At 44.5% G+C, this 18,363-nt stretch overlaps 1 protein-coding gene across 1 annotated transcript in view; it reads right to left on the bottom strand.

Annotated features, from left to right (window-relative positions):
- The window catches only part of ADAM23 (ADAM metallopeptidase domain 23), an 842,294-nt gene that overhangs the window by 785,102 nt on the left and 38,829 nt on the right, over window positions 1-18,363 (bottom strand). Inside the window, exon 2 of the mRNA XM_069225976.1 lies at window positions 4,084-4,286. Within this exon, the coding sequence (XP_069082077.1) occupies window positions 4,084-4,286 (203 nt within the window). The remainder of the gene's footprint in view (window positions 1-4,083; window positions 4,287-18,363) is intronic.

Genomic DNA, 18,363 nt, shown 5'->3' with positions numbered 1-18,363 from the left:
CAGGCTGCCTACTACAGCTAGGCCTATTGACAGTCCTATCCGCCCTTAATATAGAAGTCGGTCAGCACTCTCGGGTCCGGGCAGTCCTTGCATTGTTTTTACATTCCCAGCGGTACTTGAGTCGGAAATTCAGCCGCACGAGGATCCGAAAACCACACATCGCGGGTTGCGATCTCCCAGCCTCCATCAGCGATGCTGCGCATCTTTTCTCCTGCTCCGTGCGTTGATTCTTCGGTCGCGTTTCCAGCGAGCGTCGATTTTCAGCTGCGGAGCCGGAGGCGGGTCGTTTCTTCAGCCGCAGATCAGAGTCCCGTCGATCTTTTCCCTGCACAGCTGCTCTGTGAGTGGATTTCCTTTTCTTTAGGCTGCCAGCTTCTCCTTTCAGGGTCCCAGGAACTGGATGGGCACAATAGGGCAGAGTAGGAGTCTCCCCAGAGACTCCAGGTGCTGGCAGAGAGAAGTCTTTGCTGTCCCTGAGGCTTCAAACAACAGAAGGCAAGCTCTAAATGAAGCCCTTGGAGATTTCTTCTCAAGATGGAAGGCACACAAAGTCCAGTCTTTGCCCTCTTACTCTGGCAGAAGCAGCAACTGCAGGATAGCTCCACAAAGCACGTCACAGGCAGGGCAGCTCTTCTTCCTCAGCTCTTCTCCAGGCAGAGGTTCCTCTTGTTTCCAGAAGTGTTTCTGAAGTCTGTGGTTTTGGGTGCCCTTCTTATACCCAATTTCTACTTTGAAGTAGGCCTACTTCAAAGTAAAGTCTCTTTTCAATGTGAAATCCTGCCTTGCCCAGGCCAGGCCCCAGACACTCACCAGGGGGTAGGAGACTGCATTGTGTGAGGGCAGGCACAGCCCTTTCAGGTGTGAGTGACCACTCTTCCCCTCCCTCCTAGCACAGATGGCTCATCAGGATATGCAGGCTACACCCCAACTTCCTTTGTGTCACTGTCTAGTGTTAGGTTCCACCAGCCCAACTGTCAAAGTGACCCAGACAGGGTATCCTCAAACAGGTAGAGTCACAGAAATGGTTTAAGCAGGAAAATGCCCTCTTTCTAAAGGTGGCATTTTCAAACAAACAATCTCAAAATCAACTTTACTAAAAGATGTATTTTTAAATTGTGAGCTCAGAGACCCCAAACTCCACATGTCTATCTGTTCTCAAAGGGAATCTACACTTTAATCATATTTAAAGGTAGCCCCCATGTTAACCTATGAGAGGGACAGGCCTTGGAACAGTGAAAAACGAATTTAGCAATATTTCACTGTCAGGACACATAAAACACATTACTATATGTCCTACCTTAACCATACACTGCACCCTGCCCTTGGGGCTAACTAGGGCCTACCTTAGGGGTGCCTTACATGTAAGAAAAGGGAAGGTTTAGGCCTGGCAAGTGGGTACACTTGCCAAGTAGAATTTACAGTTTAAAACTGAGCCATGTTTACAGAGCTACTAATGTGGGTGGCACAACCAGTGCTGCAGGCCCACTAGTAGCATTTGGTTTACATGCCCTGGGCACCTCTAGTGCACTTTACAAGGGACTTACTAGTAAATCAAATATGCCGATCATGTATCAACCAATTACATACACATTTTGTATAGGAGGACCTGCACCTTGGCACTTGTTAGCAGTGGTAAAGTGTCCAGAGTAACAAAAACTGCAAAAACAGAGTCCAGCACACATCAACAACCTGGGAAACAAAGGCCAAAAGTTAAGGGAGACCACGCCAAGGATGAAAAGTCTAACAGCATCCCAGTGTTTATTCTCCACCGCATCCTAGAGTAAGCCTTGACTGTTTAACTTGTCGGTACCAGGAATACAGATGCCCAAAGGAAGTACTTTGATTAGCCAACTGGAGTGCAATAATATTGGTGGTGCTGAAACAGTACTAACAAATAATAGCACCCTTGTAGGACACTATAAAAAAATGCAAGTGCCACAAGGACTAAAAAAAATAATGCCTCATGCTCCTCTTCTGCACAATTTAATCAATAGTACCTGTATTATATTACATCATACCATGTCACGCCATGACATGGCCTTGTAATGTAGCATGTAGTACTATGATGTCACACCATTTGAACAGCCCCAGTGTGTCCAAAGGGCCCCTCCATTTCTTGTTTGTGCTTAAGTGTTTCTTCTGGTTGGTGGTAAGACATTCTCTTATTTTGGAAAAATATTCTAATTTCATGACTTAACAAGACTTAACAGGCACACATGACCCAAGGCACTATGCTCTGAAAGGCTTGCTATAGTGATAACTTTCATGCAAAACGACACACTTCTGAGACAAAAGCAGCTGGCTACCTGTGTGCCCTAACCCCACACTGGGGTGAGAAGCAGTATCAATCAATCAGGATTTGTGAAGCACGGCTAAGCACCCGACAGGGTATCCAGGTACTTGCAGGTCCCAGAGAAAGCAGTGGAAATGAGGGAAAAGCAAAGAAAAAGCACACAAAAAAGGAGGAACAGCAAGGAGAAAGCAGTGAAAACGAAAGAAAAACAAGGAGAGGGCGCACAAAAAAAGTGAGGAAACAAATTGGGTAACGTAGTGAAAACTAGGGAAAAGCAGGAAGGAGACACTATAAAAAATGGGAAAAAGCAAGGAGAAAGCAGTGGAAACGAGGGAAAAGCAAGGAAAGGTACACAAACAACAGGGGAAAAGCAAGGAGAAAGCAGTAATAACAAGGGAAAGCAAGGAGAAGGCACATTAAAAACAGGTGGAAAAGCAAGGAGAAAGCAGTGATAATGAGGGAAAAGTAAGGAGAAGGCACACACAAAAAACAGGGGGAAAGCAAGGAGAAAACAGTGAAAATAAGGGAAAAGCAAGGAAAGGGCACACAAAAAGCAGAGGAAAATGCAGGGAGAATGCAGTGAGAATGAGGGAAAAGCAAAGAGAACGCACTCGAAAAATGGGGGAAAAGTAAGGTGAAGACAGGGGCAAGAGTGATGCAGCAGCACAGGGAGAGCTGGGTCTGGGAAGCATCCTTTTTTTGTGTGCTCTACTCTGGAACACAATAGTCTGAAAAGCATCCCCGATTTGCATGCCCTACCATACAGCACACAACACACTAGTCTGAAAAGCATACCTGACTTGCATGCCCAACTGCTAAACCACACTACAAAATGACATGAGAAGCATACCTGACCTGTGTGTCAAACTGCTGAAACACTACACAATGCTTTGAGAAGGACCCCTTATGCAGTGCCTAATTTGAGCAGGTGGTTTCCGGTGCGGGCACCAGCACTTATTTTTGGGGGCCGACACATATTTTTCTGCATCTGGCATTCACTGCGAGCGAAAGAGACATATGGGAAAGATGGAGGAAGAGAAATATGGAAAAGCGTCACAAAGGGAGAAAGAAGAAAGTTGCAAGAGTGAGTTCAAGGGGCAGGGAGTGGCTGTAAATGGATTAAAGAGGCCCGAGGTGGCTTTAGGATTACGCTGCATCAGGATTCTGTGCTCGCACATTTAAATGCAGCAGCCGCGTGTTTCAGAGGAGAGCTTTGGGCACTGGCATGTTTTTATTTACTAATTAAGCACTGCCCTGATGTGTGTCCAACCGCTGGAACACACTGCGCACTGGTCTGAGAAGCATCCATGACATGTGTGCCGAACTGCAGAAAACCACTGATCCCTGGTCGGAGAGGCATCCCTGACTTTTGTCTCCTACCCAGGAGCACGCAACTCACTGGTCTGAGAAGCCTCCCCAACTTGTTCGCCCTACACAAGAACACACTACACCATGTGATGAGAAGCATCCTTGACTTTTGCGCCCTACCCTGGAACACTGATCTCATAAGCATTCGTGACTTTGCTCTCTCTGGTATTTCGAGGGGGCGCTTTACAAAGACTTACGATTGGCTGTGCTCTGTTGACAATACCAGCTACAGTGAATTATTTTTTCTTTTATTATCAAATGCATGCAGTTTCAAAGTCTTGGGTATTTCTTTTCACCTGGATGCAACGCAGCAGACCTGCTTCATGTGAGAATACGCAGTCAGAAACTCTTTGTAATTAACGCTCTGCCAATGACTAAGAGGAAGCAGGCTTGGTAGTTTCTGCCAATCACAAGCTATGTACCTTGTTATGCTTCTGCTGGTCTCGCGCCCGCGTGTCCAAGTCGTGGTAGGGGCTCTCGCCGTCCATGTTGATGAAGTAGACCAGTCGTGACGGCAGAGTGATCTCTTTTTGTGAAGCATCCTGTGGCCTGCTGTCTGTGCTGCGTGTGCTGCTGTTGTATTGTAATGTGTGTCCTTCTTCCGTTGGTGCACTGGACACTCCCTCTGCAGTGTCATTCCAAGGAAAAGCAGGAGAGAAAACAGAGTTGCAGCTATAAATCACTTTTAGTTGTACACACACTAGGCTTACAGGTCCATTTTGGGCACACTCTGTTTTTCTTTCAACATTTGCAAAGGTGGACATTCACATACCAATTCTGTGACATTTATTATCAAGCTAAAACAGTGTTTGCATCACAATATAGGTCAGTCCCGAAGCCTGTTGCATTCTTATGAGCAAACAACACTTTCAGTGCACAACTCCAAGACAGCATTAAATAATGCTACATTTCTGCAGAACTTAGTGCAAGACAGCAAAAAGTTGCCAGCTCAATTCATGGGTGGCAAGCATCTGTGTGGCTAAATGACATGACAGTAAAAACACATTACTGACATATGAATAAGGGTTTCAGAGGAGGAGTGCTTTAAAGATGAGTGAAGAACTTAGGGAGTAAGTCGGAACGAGTCTGGCAGTCCAAGTACTGCCAGACTCGTGGTGACGTCACACCGCCGCACTCCAGGTGGTCCGACTGCCACATTACGACCCTGGTGGTTGGACATGATCCCACATGGGCTGAGGGTTGTGCTCAGCCACGGCGGCACTGAACTCAGCACCACATTGCTGATCACAACCCCACTTATAGACAGCCTTTCCATGGTGGGTTCCCAGCCATGGAGAGGATGGCGGTAAGCCAGTGCTGGGGCCACATTGGGCCCCTGCACTGCCCATGCCTGCCTGCTTTGCAGACAGTGCACATTCTGAGGGTGCTACAATATTGGGCTAAGCTTCCTCGAGGGAGCGGAGGCCAATACCGTAGCGCTGTTCCCTTCAGTTAGCCCAGCAGGAACATCGTAGTACAATGTTCATGTCGGTCAGCCATGTAATATGTCAGGGCAGGGGGGACACCAGCGGCATGACGGTGGTGTCCTCCCCGCAGCTTTGTCGGTCCCATGGTGACCAAAGTCGTAATGAGGCCCTTAGCTTGAGGAGATGAGAATATTTCAAATATAGTCACACTAAGGGCCTCATGAGAAAATGCCACACCCGGTACTTACAATAGTCTGTAGTATTAGTAAATCTGGTGTGGTATTTATAATGCAACTCAATCACAATGTTTGTTAGGCACACCTTAGTGGGGCAAGGCTCATGATTCAATTCGTTATAGTGAATGGCTAAGAGCAGCAAGACTGACATCGTATTTCACCTATGTAATTCAGGATCACCCTCAACCTGTGATTAGTGCACTGAAAGGATCCCTCTGCCCTTATTACTTTCAACAGCAATCTGCCGGAGATGGGGAGTAGCTAAGTAGGCCTCACTGAACAGGCTGGGTCCTTCTGGATAAGTATAAAGTTACATTGATGGATTTCACCTACTATGGATTTTTATTTAATCTTTGCCAGCTTCATGGCATTCATGAAGTCGTCAAAGATTTAAAGCTAAATAAAATGCTGGAGGAAAATCAGACCATTTTTTTCCGAAAAAATCTCAGCCTAACAGGGGTGTGCAGGAGAAATCTTTTTTGTGGGAAATTCTTTACATTAAAAAAAAACCTTTGTGTGAAAGAAAAATCTGCAGCAATACGATTTTTTTATGTTTCACTTGCAGGTGAAGGTGTGCGAAGCTTGCAGGTTTTGCAATTTTACAAAGATGTGATTTTTTTTACCTTTACCTGCAGAATTTTGTTTTATTTCATAAACTCTGCTTCCTTACCATTGAACTTTTTCATAGTACATCCGAATATACCTGGGCATGGTTATTATATTCTCATTACTGTATTATAGCCTCACCTATTCTAACAACTACTGCTATTAAAAAGGGGGTCATCTGCATTATATCAAATAGTAACATGAAAATAACAATCCTTTGCTCACTCAAAATGTGAACGAGTCGGTCAGGAAACAGTTAAGAAATTAGGAGTTACTTTTTAGGTCTCACCTACAGAAATGTTTAGGTGTTTGTTGTCGAAGGTCTATTGTGAAGAATAAAGTATATAAAATGGGATTTAGGTCAGTCCCTCCCTCATTATATGATAGAGTGTTTGTCTGCTTCAGCGCCCTGATCCTCATTCAATGGGTTTCCTCCCAGTTCTTGTGTTTGTCCCAACAAAGAGCATTTTCGTCTCACTGTGTTTTAATGGCATAGCATATATCCTTCCTCTTGAATGGCATTGCATTTGAGGAACTCTTTTCTCTCTCTCTCTCTCTCTCTCTCTCTCTATATATATATATATATATATATATATATATATATATATATTTATAGATATATATATATGCATATAAAGCTCCCTGACCCCAATTGCTCCTTCCTTTCCTATGGGTTTATTTATAACAATCTCCCCTCTCTCCAGCATCTCCCCCCCGCCCCCCAGCATGCTGTACTGTAAGGCAGCCATCTGAATGAACTTTATGAAAACATAAGAAAATGTATTCAAAGATGGCTGCCATGGATTTGTGCATATCCTCAGAGGTCATCTAAGAATAAATAGCAAGCGTTGGGAAAGTCTTGGGTGTCACTGGTAAGACCTATGGCCTTGCCAGTGCTTGATTTCTTCATAAACTATTTTTACGTGGTGGTGGTTCTGTAGTCAAAAAACGCTAAAATCCATAGTGAAATAGTTTGTTCAATGTACCACTACCCTCTTCAGGGTCCATTACCCACCTAGTTCTGTTTCGCAGGACATCCGCATGCAATGCTGACAATCTGAGACCTTCCTTGTACTACTAAAATAGTTTAAACGTGTGCGTGTATGCCCTGGATGTTAACTGGACCCCTCTGCTAAAGGGACATATTTTATAGGCCTTTAACTTTGAGAATACCGGGCACATTGTATCTCCGATGCGCAGTTTCTCTCCGAGACAGGGCCCTCACACTGTTGCCTTGCGGAGGTGTTCTTCCTATCGACGAGTAATATAGATTGGTGAAACTCTACGGCAAAAGCAGACCGGACAAATAATCTGCAACCATGATGCAACGCTCTGTCAATGTCTGAAAGCCATTAATGCTGGGCCATAAACCTCACTCACAAAAATCATCTATCAGTAAAATCCCTTACCTTACGTTACGGGTATTGATAAGACTAGATACACTATCTTCACGTGGGCGAACTCCCCATCCCTTAGTTTCCTTCCCACGCCCTCCCACTTTCCGGGCCCCCCACCTTGCCACACACACATTCCCCACTCCAAACGTCCCGCGGAGCACATTATTTTCCATCTTGAGCAGCAGAGGTTTTGATGCAGGCAATTATGTACACGCGGTGGGAGCATTAATGCATTTAAATGCATCGATATCGTTTAATGGAGATGTGGGCGCTGCACTAGAGGTTAAATGCATTCTGTGGCTAGCGTGCAGGAGATAAAAGCACAGGTCAATGTATAGGGAGGATGCTAGAGGCGATGCAGGCACACATAAAATGGGAAATATTGGATAGATCGATATAGATCGATAGATTTTGGTGAGGGTTCTAGGTTCAGAGTTCTAAACAACGGTATTTTTTGACAACCAGAGCTCAAGATGCAGTAGTAATGGAATCATCTATCCTGCACTGTACTAATATCAGCCAATTTAACGTCTGCATTGTAGAAACAAATCTGTGAATCTGAATTATCTTTACATGTTCCAATTAACATGTTTCATTGGGCTAAATTTATTTTTAACTGCATGAAATAGCTATCTTCCAATGCAGTATAATTCCTATACACGTGTGGAATGCGGTAGTATTTATGGTGTAGCAAAGATTGTCACCATTCATTATACAGTTACATTATATAAACGGTATTGATTATCTCCATATACATTTCATGGCATGGGATAGCTCACATTTGAGCATGGTTTTATATTCCTCTTACCCGTGACTGTTATTCTACAGATATTTTCTTTATTTAGTATATTATTTTTTCCGATTCATATACGGTTTAATGTAGCTCATATTTAAAAGTATTATGGTGCTGGTGTTATCAGGGCGTGCATGGCATGACATAGCCCCATTTAAGATAAGGTTAGACTCGCTTCGACACCCTGCAAGGTATAGCTACTACATATCGCTTTTATGGTGCAGGTGGGGTCTATGTATGGTATGGTACCAATGTTATCGATGTATTTTATGGCACACTTTGATCTATATCTTGTATATACAGTTACTAGCTGTACATCACTCTGCAGCAGAGGGAAAAACAAGAGTGAAAAGGAAGAATTCCTGGCTGATAAGAAGCAGCCCAGAGCAGAATCGCAGAATAGTGTGGATGGAGGGACTGGACCACAAACATATATATGGGAACAAGTATAGAAACCTAGTAAAAAGGCAAACCAATAATCATTTAGTTTAGAAATTTACAGCTGTATTTTTACTCTTATGTCTGGACAAAATTTCAGACTTTTTTAAATTCAGAGAGGATTCCAGGAGTTTTCCTACAAAGGCGCCACATGTATTGTTTCACCGAAGTAGTTCTGTATATATGTTGGGAATTTCATGTTAGTCAAATGTGAAGGCATTTTGGCATCATCACCATACATGGTACACATTTCCGCATGTGAGAATACCTTGAAACAGTGTAGCAATTACACGTTACGAAATATCTACCAAGGAAAGTATTTATTTTTTTCCGGTCCTACACATAAGACGATGAGAAAGACCATGGTATCTTATGACGCTATTTCTCGACTTCCATCAACAAACTGTTTATCATCAACAGTTGGTTTACAATGTGGTATCTGGCTTACTGCTGAAACTTTTGATCAGAGAGCAGATTATCATAGACCTCACTAATTCACATACACCAATGTTATCAGAAAAATTACTTTCGAGGCACCAGGCATTTCCCATCCAGTTAAAATGATCATAGCCCAAACTTTCCACACTGGAAGCTTTATCAAACACTTCGACTAGGACTTACGAATCTTTGACGAGTTCGAAAAATCAACTGATGTGGAGTGGGAGAGAACTCCCTAAGCTATAAAATTTACTTCTATCAGCCATTAAAACTTTAAATGATCGTCCTTCTTTTAGGTAAAGGTTTATTGTTATCTATTTATTTTTTGCAATTAATCATTGGCATCTTCTGATGTTTCAATAGCCACCCTTCATGTCTTTTCTTTCTAACCAGCAATTAATCATTGGCATCTTCTGATGTTTCAATAGCCACCGTTCATGTCTTTTCTTTCTAACCAGCAATGAGGAATCCACAGGGGTTGCTGTGCACTCTAGAAAACTCAAAATTCATATTAAAATAATATCCATACTCATATAAAAATGCTATTTATTGTTAAAATAAGATAAAATACTATAGCAAACATACACAACAATCAGGTTATGTTACATCCCCATAGGTCAGGATTCCAGATGGGTTAAACGTTTCCTTTTATGGATAACGTGGGTAAAAAAACAACATTGCACACTAGGATAGCATTTAGGGGCAGATTTAAGAAAATTGACACTGCACCGCCCTTTTTTCTTGCACCCCTTAGCGCCCCCCTACTGCCACCATATGTGCGTCGTATTTAAAATACGGTGCACCATGGACCAGGGTAGGGGGCAATAGCGACAACATTTTTGACTCTATTGATGTACTGTTCAGGGTTAGCTTCAAAATTATGGTGTTAACCCTGAACAGTACATAGGGGCCCACTATAAATAATGGTGTGTTTCCGCACCTGCTCTGAGCAGGCGTTAAAAATGCGGCAAAAAATGTATGCAAAAAAATCTTTTAGATTTCTTTGCGCCATTTTTTCCCCCCCTTAACAGGGGAACGCCTCCATTGCATATATTATGCCTGGCACAGGCATAATGTGGTGCAAGGGATTACAAAGTGGCACAATGCATGCATTGCACCATTTTGTATATATTGTGCAGTGATTTTGACCTCTTTGGGCCACACTAGTGTAAAAAAAAAATTACACTGATGTGCCGCAAGGAGGCTGTAGGCCTTCTTAAATCTGAGCTTCAGTTTACACAAACACAAAAAAGCAGTTCGATATTTATTACATTTCATGTTTACAAATATCAGTTTTAGAAACTGTTTTGTTCAGTATAAAATTTGCAAGAAAGTCCCAAGAGCGACATTGACTGGGATGACTTCTCATCACATGGAAAAAGAGGCTTGTCCATATCCCAGTATTCCATTCTCTGGAATGCAATCATGTAGTGAACAACTCCTAAACGGAAAAAATCAGTATATACCTGTAATATGTGTTTGTGACAGAATGCAGGTAACATTTAATTGTTCTCTTGCTAAACGGACAAGTAGCTCTTGACAATAGTACTAACGGAATCTTTTAAAACTCTCTTATACTGTATAATACTACTAAACAAAGTTTCTAATTCCTTCTTTGAGAAACAGGCAAAGTCCTCGGGGGAGTCTAAATAGTTACGGTCCGGGTCACTAATCTGACTGAAGGAATCTATAATATTAAAAAGCCAGGGAATTTTGAAAGGCTGATCTAAAGCAAGGCAATCTTTATGGATGGTGTTGGTAAATGAGGTCTCAGTTTTAGTCCAAATCATGTACCAGAGAAGGACTGGTTTTATACGAAGTGAATCCTCAACATAAAATAATCCAGCCTCTTTATGGGTTACAGACTTGGGGATAATTTGTGGGACTTCAAGAAATCGTCTTAGAAATTTGTTTCCTTGTCTTTGTAAAAGCATGATGTTACCAAAGCCCCACATACTGCCCGCATACAGCGCTGCCGAAATGCATTTATTTATGTTAATGACCATAATGTCTATGATAGTCTTTGTGCACAACGTAGTAGCAAATCCAAATACGCCTCCAGTGGTTCTCAGCAAATTTGACCAGCTTACTCACTTTTAGTTAGTCCAGTTATTGTATGACGAGGATTGCATCCCCAGATAAGAAAAATTCTGCACATTAGTAATTCACAAAACAATATAGTAGAGGTGACTCTTCAGCCTATGCTTTCCACCGCTCATCGTACAATAGGTTGACCTTCAAGTCTCTTTCCTCCATTTGGTAATGAGGTGCTGCAGGCCAATTGGCATCCAAGGCAGTAATACTGTGTCATCTGTATATGATAAAATAGGGACACACCATGAGCCAACTCCAGGAGCATCTGCACCTAAGGCTGGCTTAAAGCTCCTTGTCTACCCTTTTAATATAGAGAGAGAAAAGGAGGTTCACAAACACACAACCCCGCTGGACCCCTGTCCTTATTCTGAAGGGCTTTGTGGGTTTCCATGATGGCCCAAAGTGAACCCTGGCAGATGTTATCATACATATGAGCCATCAAAGAAAATATGCTCTTTGGTGAGCTTAGCAAATTCATACACTGCTATAATTGTTGTGATTTACTAGGTCAAAGGCACTGCTCAGATCGGTAAAGCACAAATGTAAGTGCCCCTCCTTAATGCTTGAATACCTCCACACCAAAAGATTCAGATTTAACCACTGCTCCACCGTACCCGCACATTTTCTAAAATCATAAAAATCATATTTAAACCCAGTCAAAATTGAATTATCTTCTGCCCACTGTTCCCATCTCTCCAAAATGACTCTACCCAATATATTTGCAGACAAGGCAAAGAGGGAAATGGGGCGGTAGCATTTTGGGTCGCTCTCATTGGCCTTCTTAAAAATTGGGGCAATAATGTTTCTGTCAAGGTAGTGAGAAAGTATCCCGCTCCAGCCACATTTAAGACCATAGTAGGCAGAGAAGCCCAAAGGGATGGGTATAGTTTATATATATCCAAAAGGACACCATGAGGACCCAGAGTCTTCCACTTGGCACTTTAATCTAAGGCTTTACTAGACTCCTCTTAAGTGAAGGTAATATGAACTAAGGGGAATGCCAGATTGTCATCAAGTGCAGAGACACAGTCCAGAGTAAGAGTAAATATTGAAGTGAAGTGGTCCACCCACCTGTGAGCAGCAACTAAACAATCAATCTTGGGGGCTGTATTATCCTTAAGAAAAGAAACATTTATAGTTTTCCAAAAAAGATACATGGAGTTGGTCTTAGCTGCCTGTATCACGTTGGCTAATGCCTCTTCCTGTAACTCACTCAATACCTGGTAAGTAAAGCATTTTTATACCTGATTCTCAAGTTCTGGATTGCAGTTTTGTCCCTAAGTAAGGCCACAAGTGGAGAGTTTCTGTTACATGTTTACATGCACTTATGCACATTTTGTCAAACCATGATTTAGTAGATTGTTTTGGTTCTTTACACTCCTTGTTAATAAATGTTTAATTGTTTTTGAGATGTTTCATGAACCGTAATGATATGACCAAAATCATCTGTCTAATCTAGACAGGTCATAAAATGATGGCTATCGTCAGTGGTTAGGGACATTGTAAAACTAGATGGATACAATCCGGACCATTTAACTCTCACCCTCTTCTGTCTTTTTTTCTGCAATATGCAGTATCCTAGGTTGCTCCACTTTTGTAATCTATGAATAAATAAGATGAGTACCTTAGGATTGTGATCTCTTACACAGTTTTTCTCTACCCTTAACTCCAACGGCAAAATCAGTGGGTTCGAGGATAGCAGTAGGTGATCAATTGTGCTCATGGCACCCTATCCAATAAAAGTGGCTGGCATATTATCACTGCAAATACACCGTTCATCAGCCATTATTAGATTATATTTAATCATCATAATATTCAATGTTCTTAAAAATAGTAATGAAAGTGCTCCAGACGCTCACCCAATGTTTCCACTAATCCGCAAACCTCTTTAAAGGGAAAGGGCATCTAGTGATATTGAAGTCCACAGCCCATATTAAGAAAATGTCCTTAGCGCTGGCATGGAGGAACACATCCAATTCATTCTCCATCGGTTCGACTACCCCCGCTTCAGTGGTATCAAATTTACTATTATAATAATTGATAATTAGAATACCAGGATTACCTGCTAGGTAACAACAGTACAAATTGATAGTATGGGGAGGCTTAAAACGTCTTAACCGCTCTCTATACAAAAAGAGTTAATACTAAAACAAGAAGACTCTCCTTTTCCCTACCCACACTAGAAGGACTGACAGGGTAAAAAATGGTATAAAGCCATCAAGATCAATCCTTTCAACTGCCTATGTTTCACGTATACACATACACTGAGCTGCTGTGGTGTAATTTTGCCTAGCAATAGAACACAACTTGATAGCCAAACCTGCAATTCCTTGAGGTAACTGTATCCTCAGTATTTCTTCAAAAGCTCAAAAGTAGCCACACCTGAAGCTGAACACTGCTTGTTATCATTAATTGTTTCTAGACAAGAGATGTTTTCAGCTTCCGAAAGGGGTGTGAGATTTTTCTTTTCTGTATCAGTAAGTCATTACACTTCATCTAAGGTCTCAAGCGGAACGAACCTGTTGTAACACTGTATCTTTGATCTTGAAAACACACCCTTCCTCGTAGTTACAAGACACATAGGGCCGGGGATGCGGGAGCACCGCCAACAGGCTGGCGGTGCCCCGCAGGGCATTCTGACCGCGGCGGTTCGGCCGCGGTCAGACCAGGAAAACCGGCGGTCTCCCGCCGGTTTTCCGCTGCCCTGGGAATCCCCCAGGGCGGCGCAGCTTGCTGCACCGCCATGGGGGATTCCGACCCCCTCACCGCCATCCTGTTCCTGGCGGTTCCGACCGCCAGGAACAGGATGGCGGTGAGGGGTGTCGTGGGGCCCCTGGGGGCCCCACTTTGAATTCCAGTGTCTGCATTGCAGACACTGGAATTCGCGACGGGTGCCACTGCACCCGTCGCACATCCTCCACTCCGCCGGCTCCATTCGGAGCCGGCTTCCTCGTGGGGAGGGGTTTCCCGCTGGGCTGGCGGGCGGCCTTCTGGCGGTCGCCCGCCAGCCCAGCGGGAAAGCCAGAATGGCCTCCGCGGTCTTTCGACCGCGGAGCGGCCATATGGCGGCTCCCTCCCGGCGGGCGGCTCCCACCGCCCGCCGGGGTCAGAATGACCCCCATAGTTTGTCATAAACATTGCCGGCTTATAAAAATAACCCAAAGGCACAACATCAACCTTCTCTCCTCTACAAGCACAAGCAGATTGCATATTGGAAAAATTTGATAATGTGTGTTTAACAAAATGGGGGCGGTGAAAGTTTATAACAAAACAGCCTGGATTTCCTTGATTTACCCACCCACTTGACTCTTCTCACAATTAAAATTTCAATACACAAACGGTGTACATTACCAACCCTTTGTGATAACCAGTGGACTACTTTATTTTTACTCCCTTCATCATATCACATATGGGATTGCTTCTGAAGGGAGATGCGTACTGCTGGTGGAACTCACTACCACCTGGAAAATGTGCCCCTCATCTCTCCACAGCAACCCCTTTCACATACATTTCATTTGTTTTAAAGTGCTTGTAAAGGCTGGCTTTACTAATTCACTCAGCTATCCACATAAAATATTGTTCTGTTCTTTGCAGGAGGTACATTAACCATCTACGATACTTTATGGCGGGTCAAAGCTGCCCCTAGACTAAAACCTCCATCTTGCTGCCTAGCAGGAACATTAATCACAGGAGGTATCTTGACATTCTCATTGTTTCCTGAAGGCTGGACGCACAAGGAACTTTTCTGAAGGTGCTTTTAAATATCAAGTTTCGTAGGATATTGCTAAACATAGCACCCCCCTGAGGTCAGCGCCCCTCAATTGAGGTCAGCACCCGGTGCAGCCGCACCACTCACACCTTCCTAAAGCCGACCATTGCCTTCCTCACAGATAGTCATTAGGTAGAGAGGTTTGCACTAGCTTTTGGATAGAACTATTACCCCCTTTTGAGTCATTCTGATCAGAACAGCATTTCTGTTTTTTAGATGAGGTATGTCTCGGCAAAGAGGGCTCCGTTTTGTCCCCCTATTTAGTTGGATGGACCATTAAGGGTGAAGTAGTGTGTCCATCATTAGAGTTAGTCATGCAGTTATCAATAAGGCTGCTGTGGATTATTTTAAAAGCTCCAGCATATTTTCTGCAGCTGACTCAAGCATCACAAGTTTGCTGTTAACTTTCTCTAAGGCGGACTTAACATCCCACTCTCACTCAGCCCACTCATCTGAATACTCAATTTTTAGGGGCGAGTGCAAAACGCTATGTCCCCTGATATAATGGGGGTCATTACAACCCTGGCGGACGGTGTTAAAGCGGCGGTAAGACCGCCAACAGGCTGGCGGTCTTATTTTTTGTATTATGACCATGGCGGTTACCGCCATGGTCATCCGCCGCTTCACCGTTCCGCCCGCCAGGGCGGAGACGACCGCTGGGCTGGACACCTTGGTCTCCAGCCCGGCGGCCGTCACAATACCGCCGCCGGTATTTCGACCCGGCTTACCGCCGTGGATTTCCAGCAGTAGGAACCGCCATGAAATCCATGGCGGTAAGCCCTATCAGTGCCAGGGAATTCCTTCTCTGGCACTGATAGGGGTCTCTCCCACCCCCCACCCCCCAAAGGTGGCAGGGCCCCCCTCCCCACCCCGACCCCCAACATCACATAACTCACACACACACGACACGCACGCAGGCACCACCAACACACATACACGCACACACACCAACATACATGTCTACATCCACACACTCAGTCAGACACGCACACCCATATACAGACATACACGCACACATCCATACAGACATACATACAGACATACACGCACTCATTCCCAACACACGCAACACACCCGCAAGCATACACGCACTCACACCCCCTACACAGACGCACACCCCCATGCACCCACAAAACACACAACAACCCCCACCCCCTCCCCTAACGGACGATCGACTTACCTTGTCCGTCGATCCTCCGGGAGGGGACGGGAGCCATGGGGGCTGCTCCGCCGACACCACACTTCCAACAGAACACCGCTGCGCCGAATCACAGGACGTGATTCGGTGGGCGGTGTTCTGTTGGCGTGGCGGTGGAGATGGAGCAACATCCACTTCCCCGCCGCCCGCCAGTATGGCTGTTGGCGGCTCTCCGTCGTAGAAAGGATGGAGAGCAGCCAACAGTCATAATACATCGAGCGGCAAACCGCCACTACTGGCGGTCTTCCGCACGGCGGTTCCTCAGCGGTCTTGTTAAAAGACCACCGAGGTTGTAATGACCACCACTGTCTCTTTGGGCTTCCAACCACGCCCATGTCACCTCAGTCACTTACATTGGTTAGTGGGCTCGCCTTTTAAAATCCGCTTGCTTTCATTAGTGTAAGGCATGCATAAGTCCTGCCTTTTCCAGTGTTTAACCCTCCTCGATCGCACCCACTAACTACTGGAAACATACGAGGCTCCATGTTTTCTGTATGGTTTCAGGACTACCTTTTCTCTTCATTTCGCAGCGCGATTGTGCTCGTTTTTTTCCCCATTTAATGTGGCAAGAAAAGTCTGGTTAGGAGTTTACAACGTTAAAAGCTCTAACTCGATGAAATGCGAGACCCGTTGCATTGCAAATGCTTGTTTTATAAGGGTGTCAGTATTTTCAGCCTTTTTCAATGTCTCCTTTTGTCCAGCAATTCTTTACTGTGAACTTTTTAGCTGGTGGTGGGCAAACTGTGAGTGGGGGGAATTAATAATGACAGCCAAGAGTGCATTTGAGACACACAGGTTACTTCAACTTGGCATAATCATAGGCTCCTGCATGCCAGCAGGGCACAGAGATGAAGGCTCTGTTTTTTGACAGTGGGACCTGCTTTACAGGCCCGCTGTCAAAAACGAGAGTTTTTGATGTGGCTGTGTTTGCTGTGGCTTGGCTGCAGCTGCAGCAAAACCACAGCAAATAGCTATGTCCTGGGGGTGGGCACCCTGGGACATAGCAGAAACCAGCCCTGGTGGTCCCCAGGGCCATTAGTCGCTCCAAGAGGGGGGGCCGCGCGGCATCCCTCTAACGTAGGCATAGCCCTGGTGGATGGTGGTGGTCCCCAGGGCTTGGGGGTCCCATACGAATCCCCATTCTTTTTTAAAGATTTGTCAAAGGGGGTGGTTGTCCCCAAGGTGCGGGAGGTGACGTGGCCCCCAACTCCGAATACAGTGTTGCCCCAGGGGGGTTGTGGTCCCCAAGGCAGCGGAGGGGCCACAGGGCCCCCGCAAATAAAAACCTTTTTTTTCAGGGGTGATGGGCTCTGGGATACGGGGGGGCCATAGGCCTGCCGCTTATTATTACCTAAACTCTCCAGGGAGGTGGTGGTCCGGGGGCAGTGGGAGGGGGCCAGGCGACCCCCTGCATAACACAGCCCTGGGGAGGTGGCGGTCCCCAGGGCAGTGGGGGGCATGCGGCCCTCTGCATACAAATAAAAATCCCCAGGGAGGTGGCGGTCCCTAGGGAAGCGGGAGTAGGCCAGAAGGCCCCCCGCTTTTATATATACATGAGCCCCTGGACTTGGACCATCAGGGGGGTTTATAATAAAGCGAGGGAGACCATGCTTCATTTTAAAAAAAATTACGACAGATCCGCAGCTCAACCGCGTCTCAGGTCAAAAAATAAAAACTTGCTTTTTAGCCCTGGGGGGTCCTTTTGGGACCCCACCACCAGAGCTAAGGGGTTAGGTTTTTTTTTATTTTAAGGGGTCGCAAATCCTTTGCTTTCCTAGATATACAAATATGTTTTCCCCTTCATTTCTTAAAAGCTACTGAACGGAATTACACCAATACAAAACAGTTGCTTTCTGGACCATGGCCTACCATCCTGCCAAATTTGGTGTAATTCATTCCAGTAGTTTTTGGCTATTCAAAATCCCTATGGAAAAATGAATGCCAAAAACGTGTTTTAGGACCTTCCCTCTTTTATCAGACCCCCAGACGGATCACCCCAAAACTTTCAAGGCAGCAGCTGATGGGACTGGCATATTTTTTGGGAAAGTTTCGTGAAGAATCGTCAAGCAGTGTCAAAGATAAAAGTACAAAAAATGCTTTTTAAATAGAAACTAGGTTCTAACTATAACTACTTAGTTGTGACCACCACTAGATTATATATATATATATATATATATATATATATATATATATGTATATATAAATATATATATATATATATGATGGAGGAGACCACTCTTGTGACTATTAGTAACAAGTAAGTTCACCGCACTCCATGAGGTCCAAGATGACATACATTTATTTCA

The sequence above is a fragment of the Pleurodeles waltl genome, chromosome 3_1 (genome assembly GCF_031143425.1).
Source record: "Pleurodeles waltl isolate 20211129_DDA chromosome 3_1, aPleWal1.hap1.20221129, whole genome shotgun sequence".
NCBI classification, from domain to species: Eukaryota; Metazoa; Chordata; class Amphibia; order Caudata; family Salamandridae; genus Pleurodeles; species Pleurodeles waltl.
This window is presented reverse-complemented; position numbering and strand designations above follow the sequence as displayed.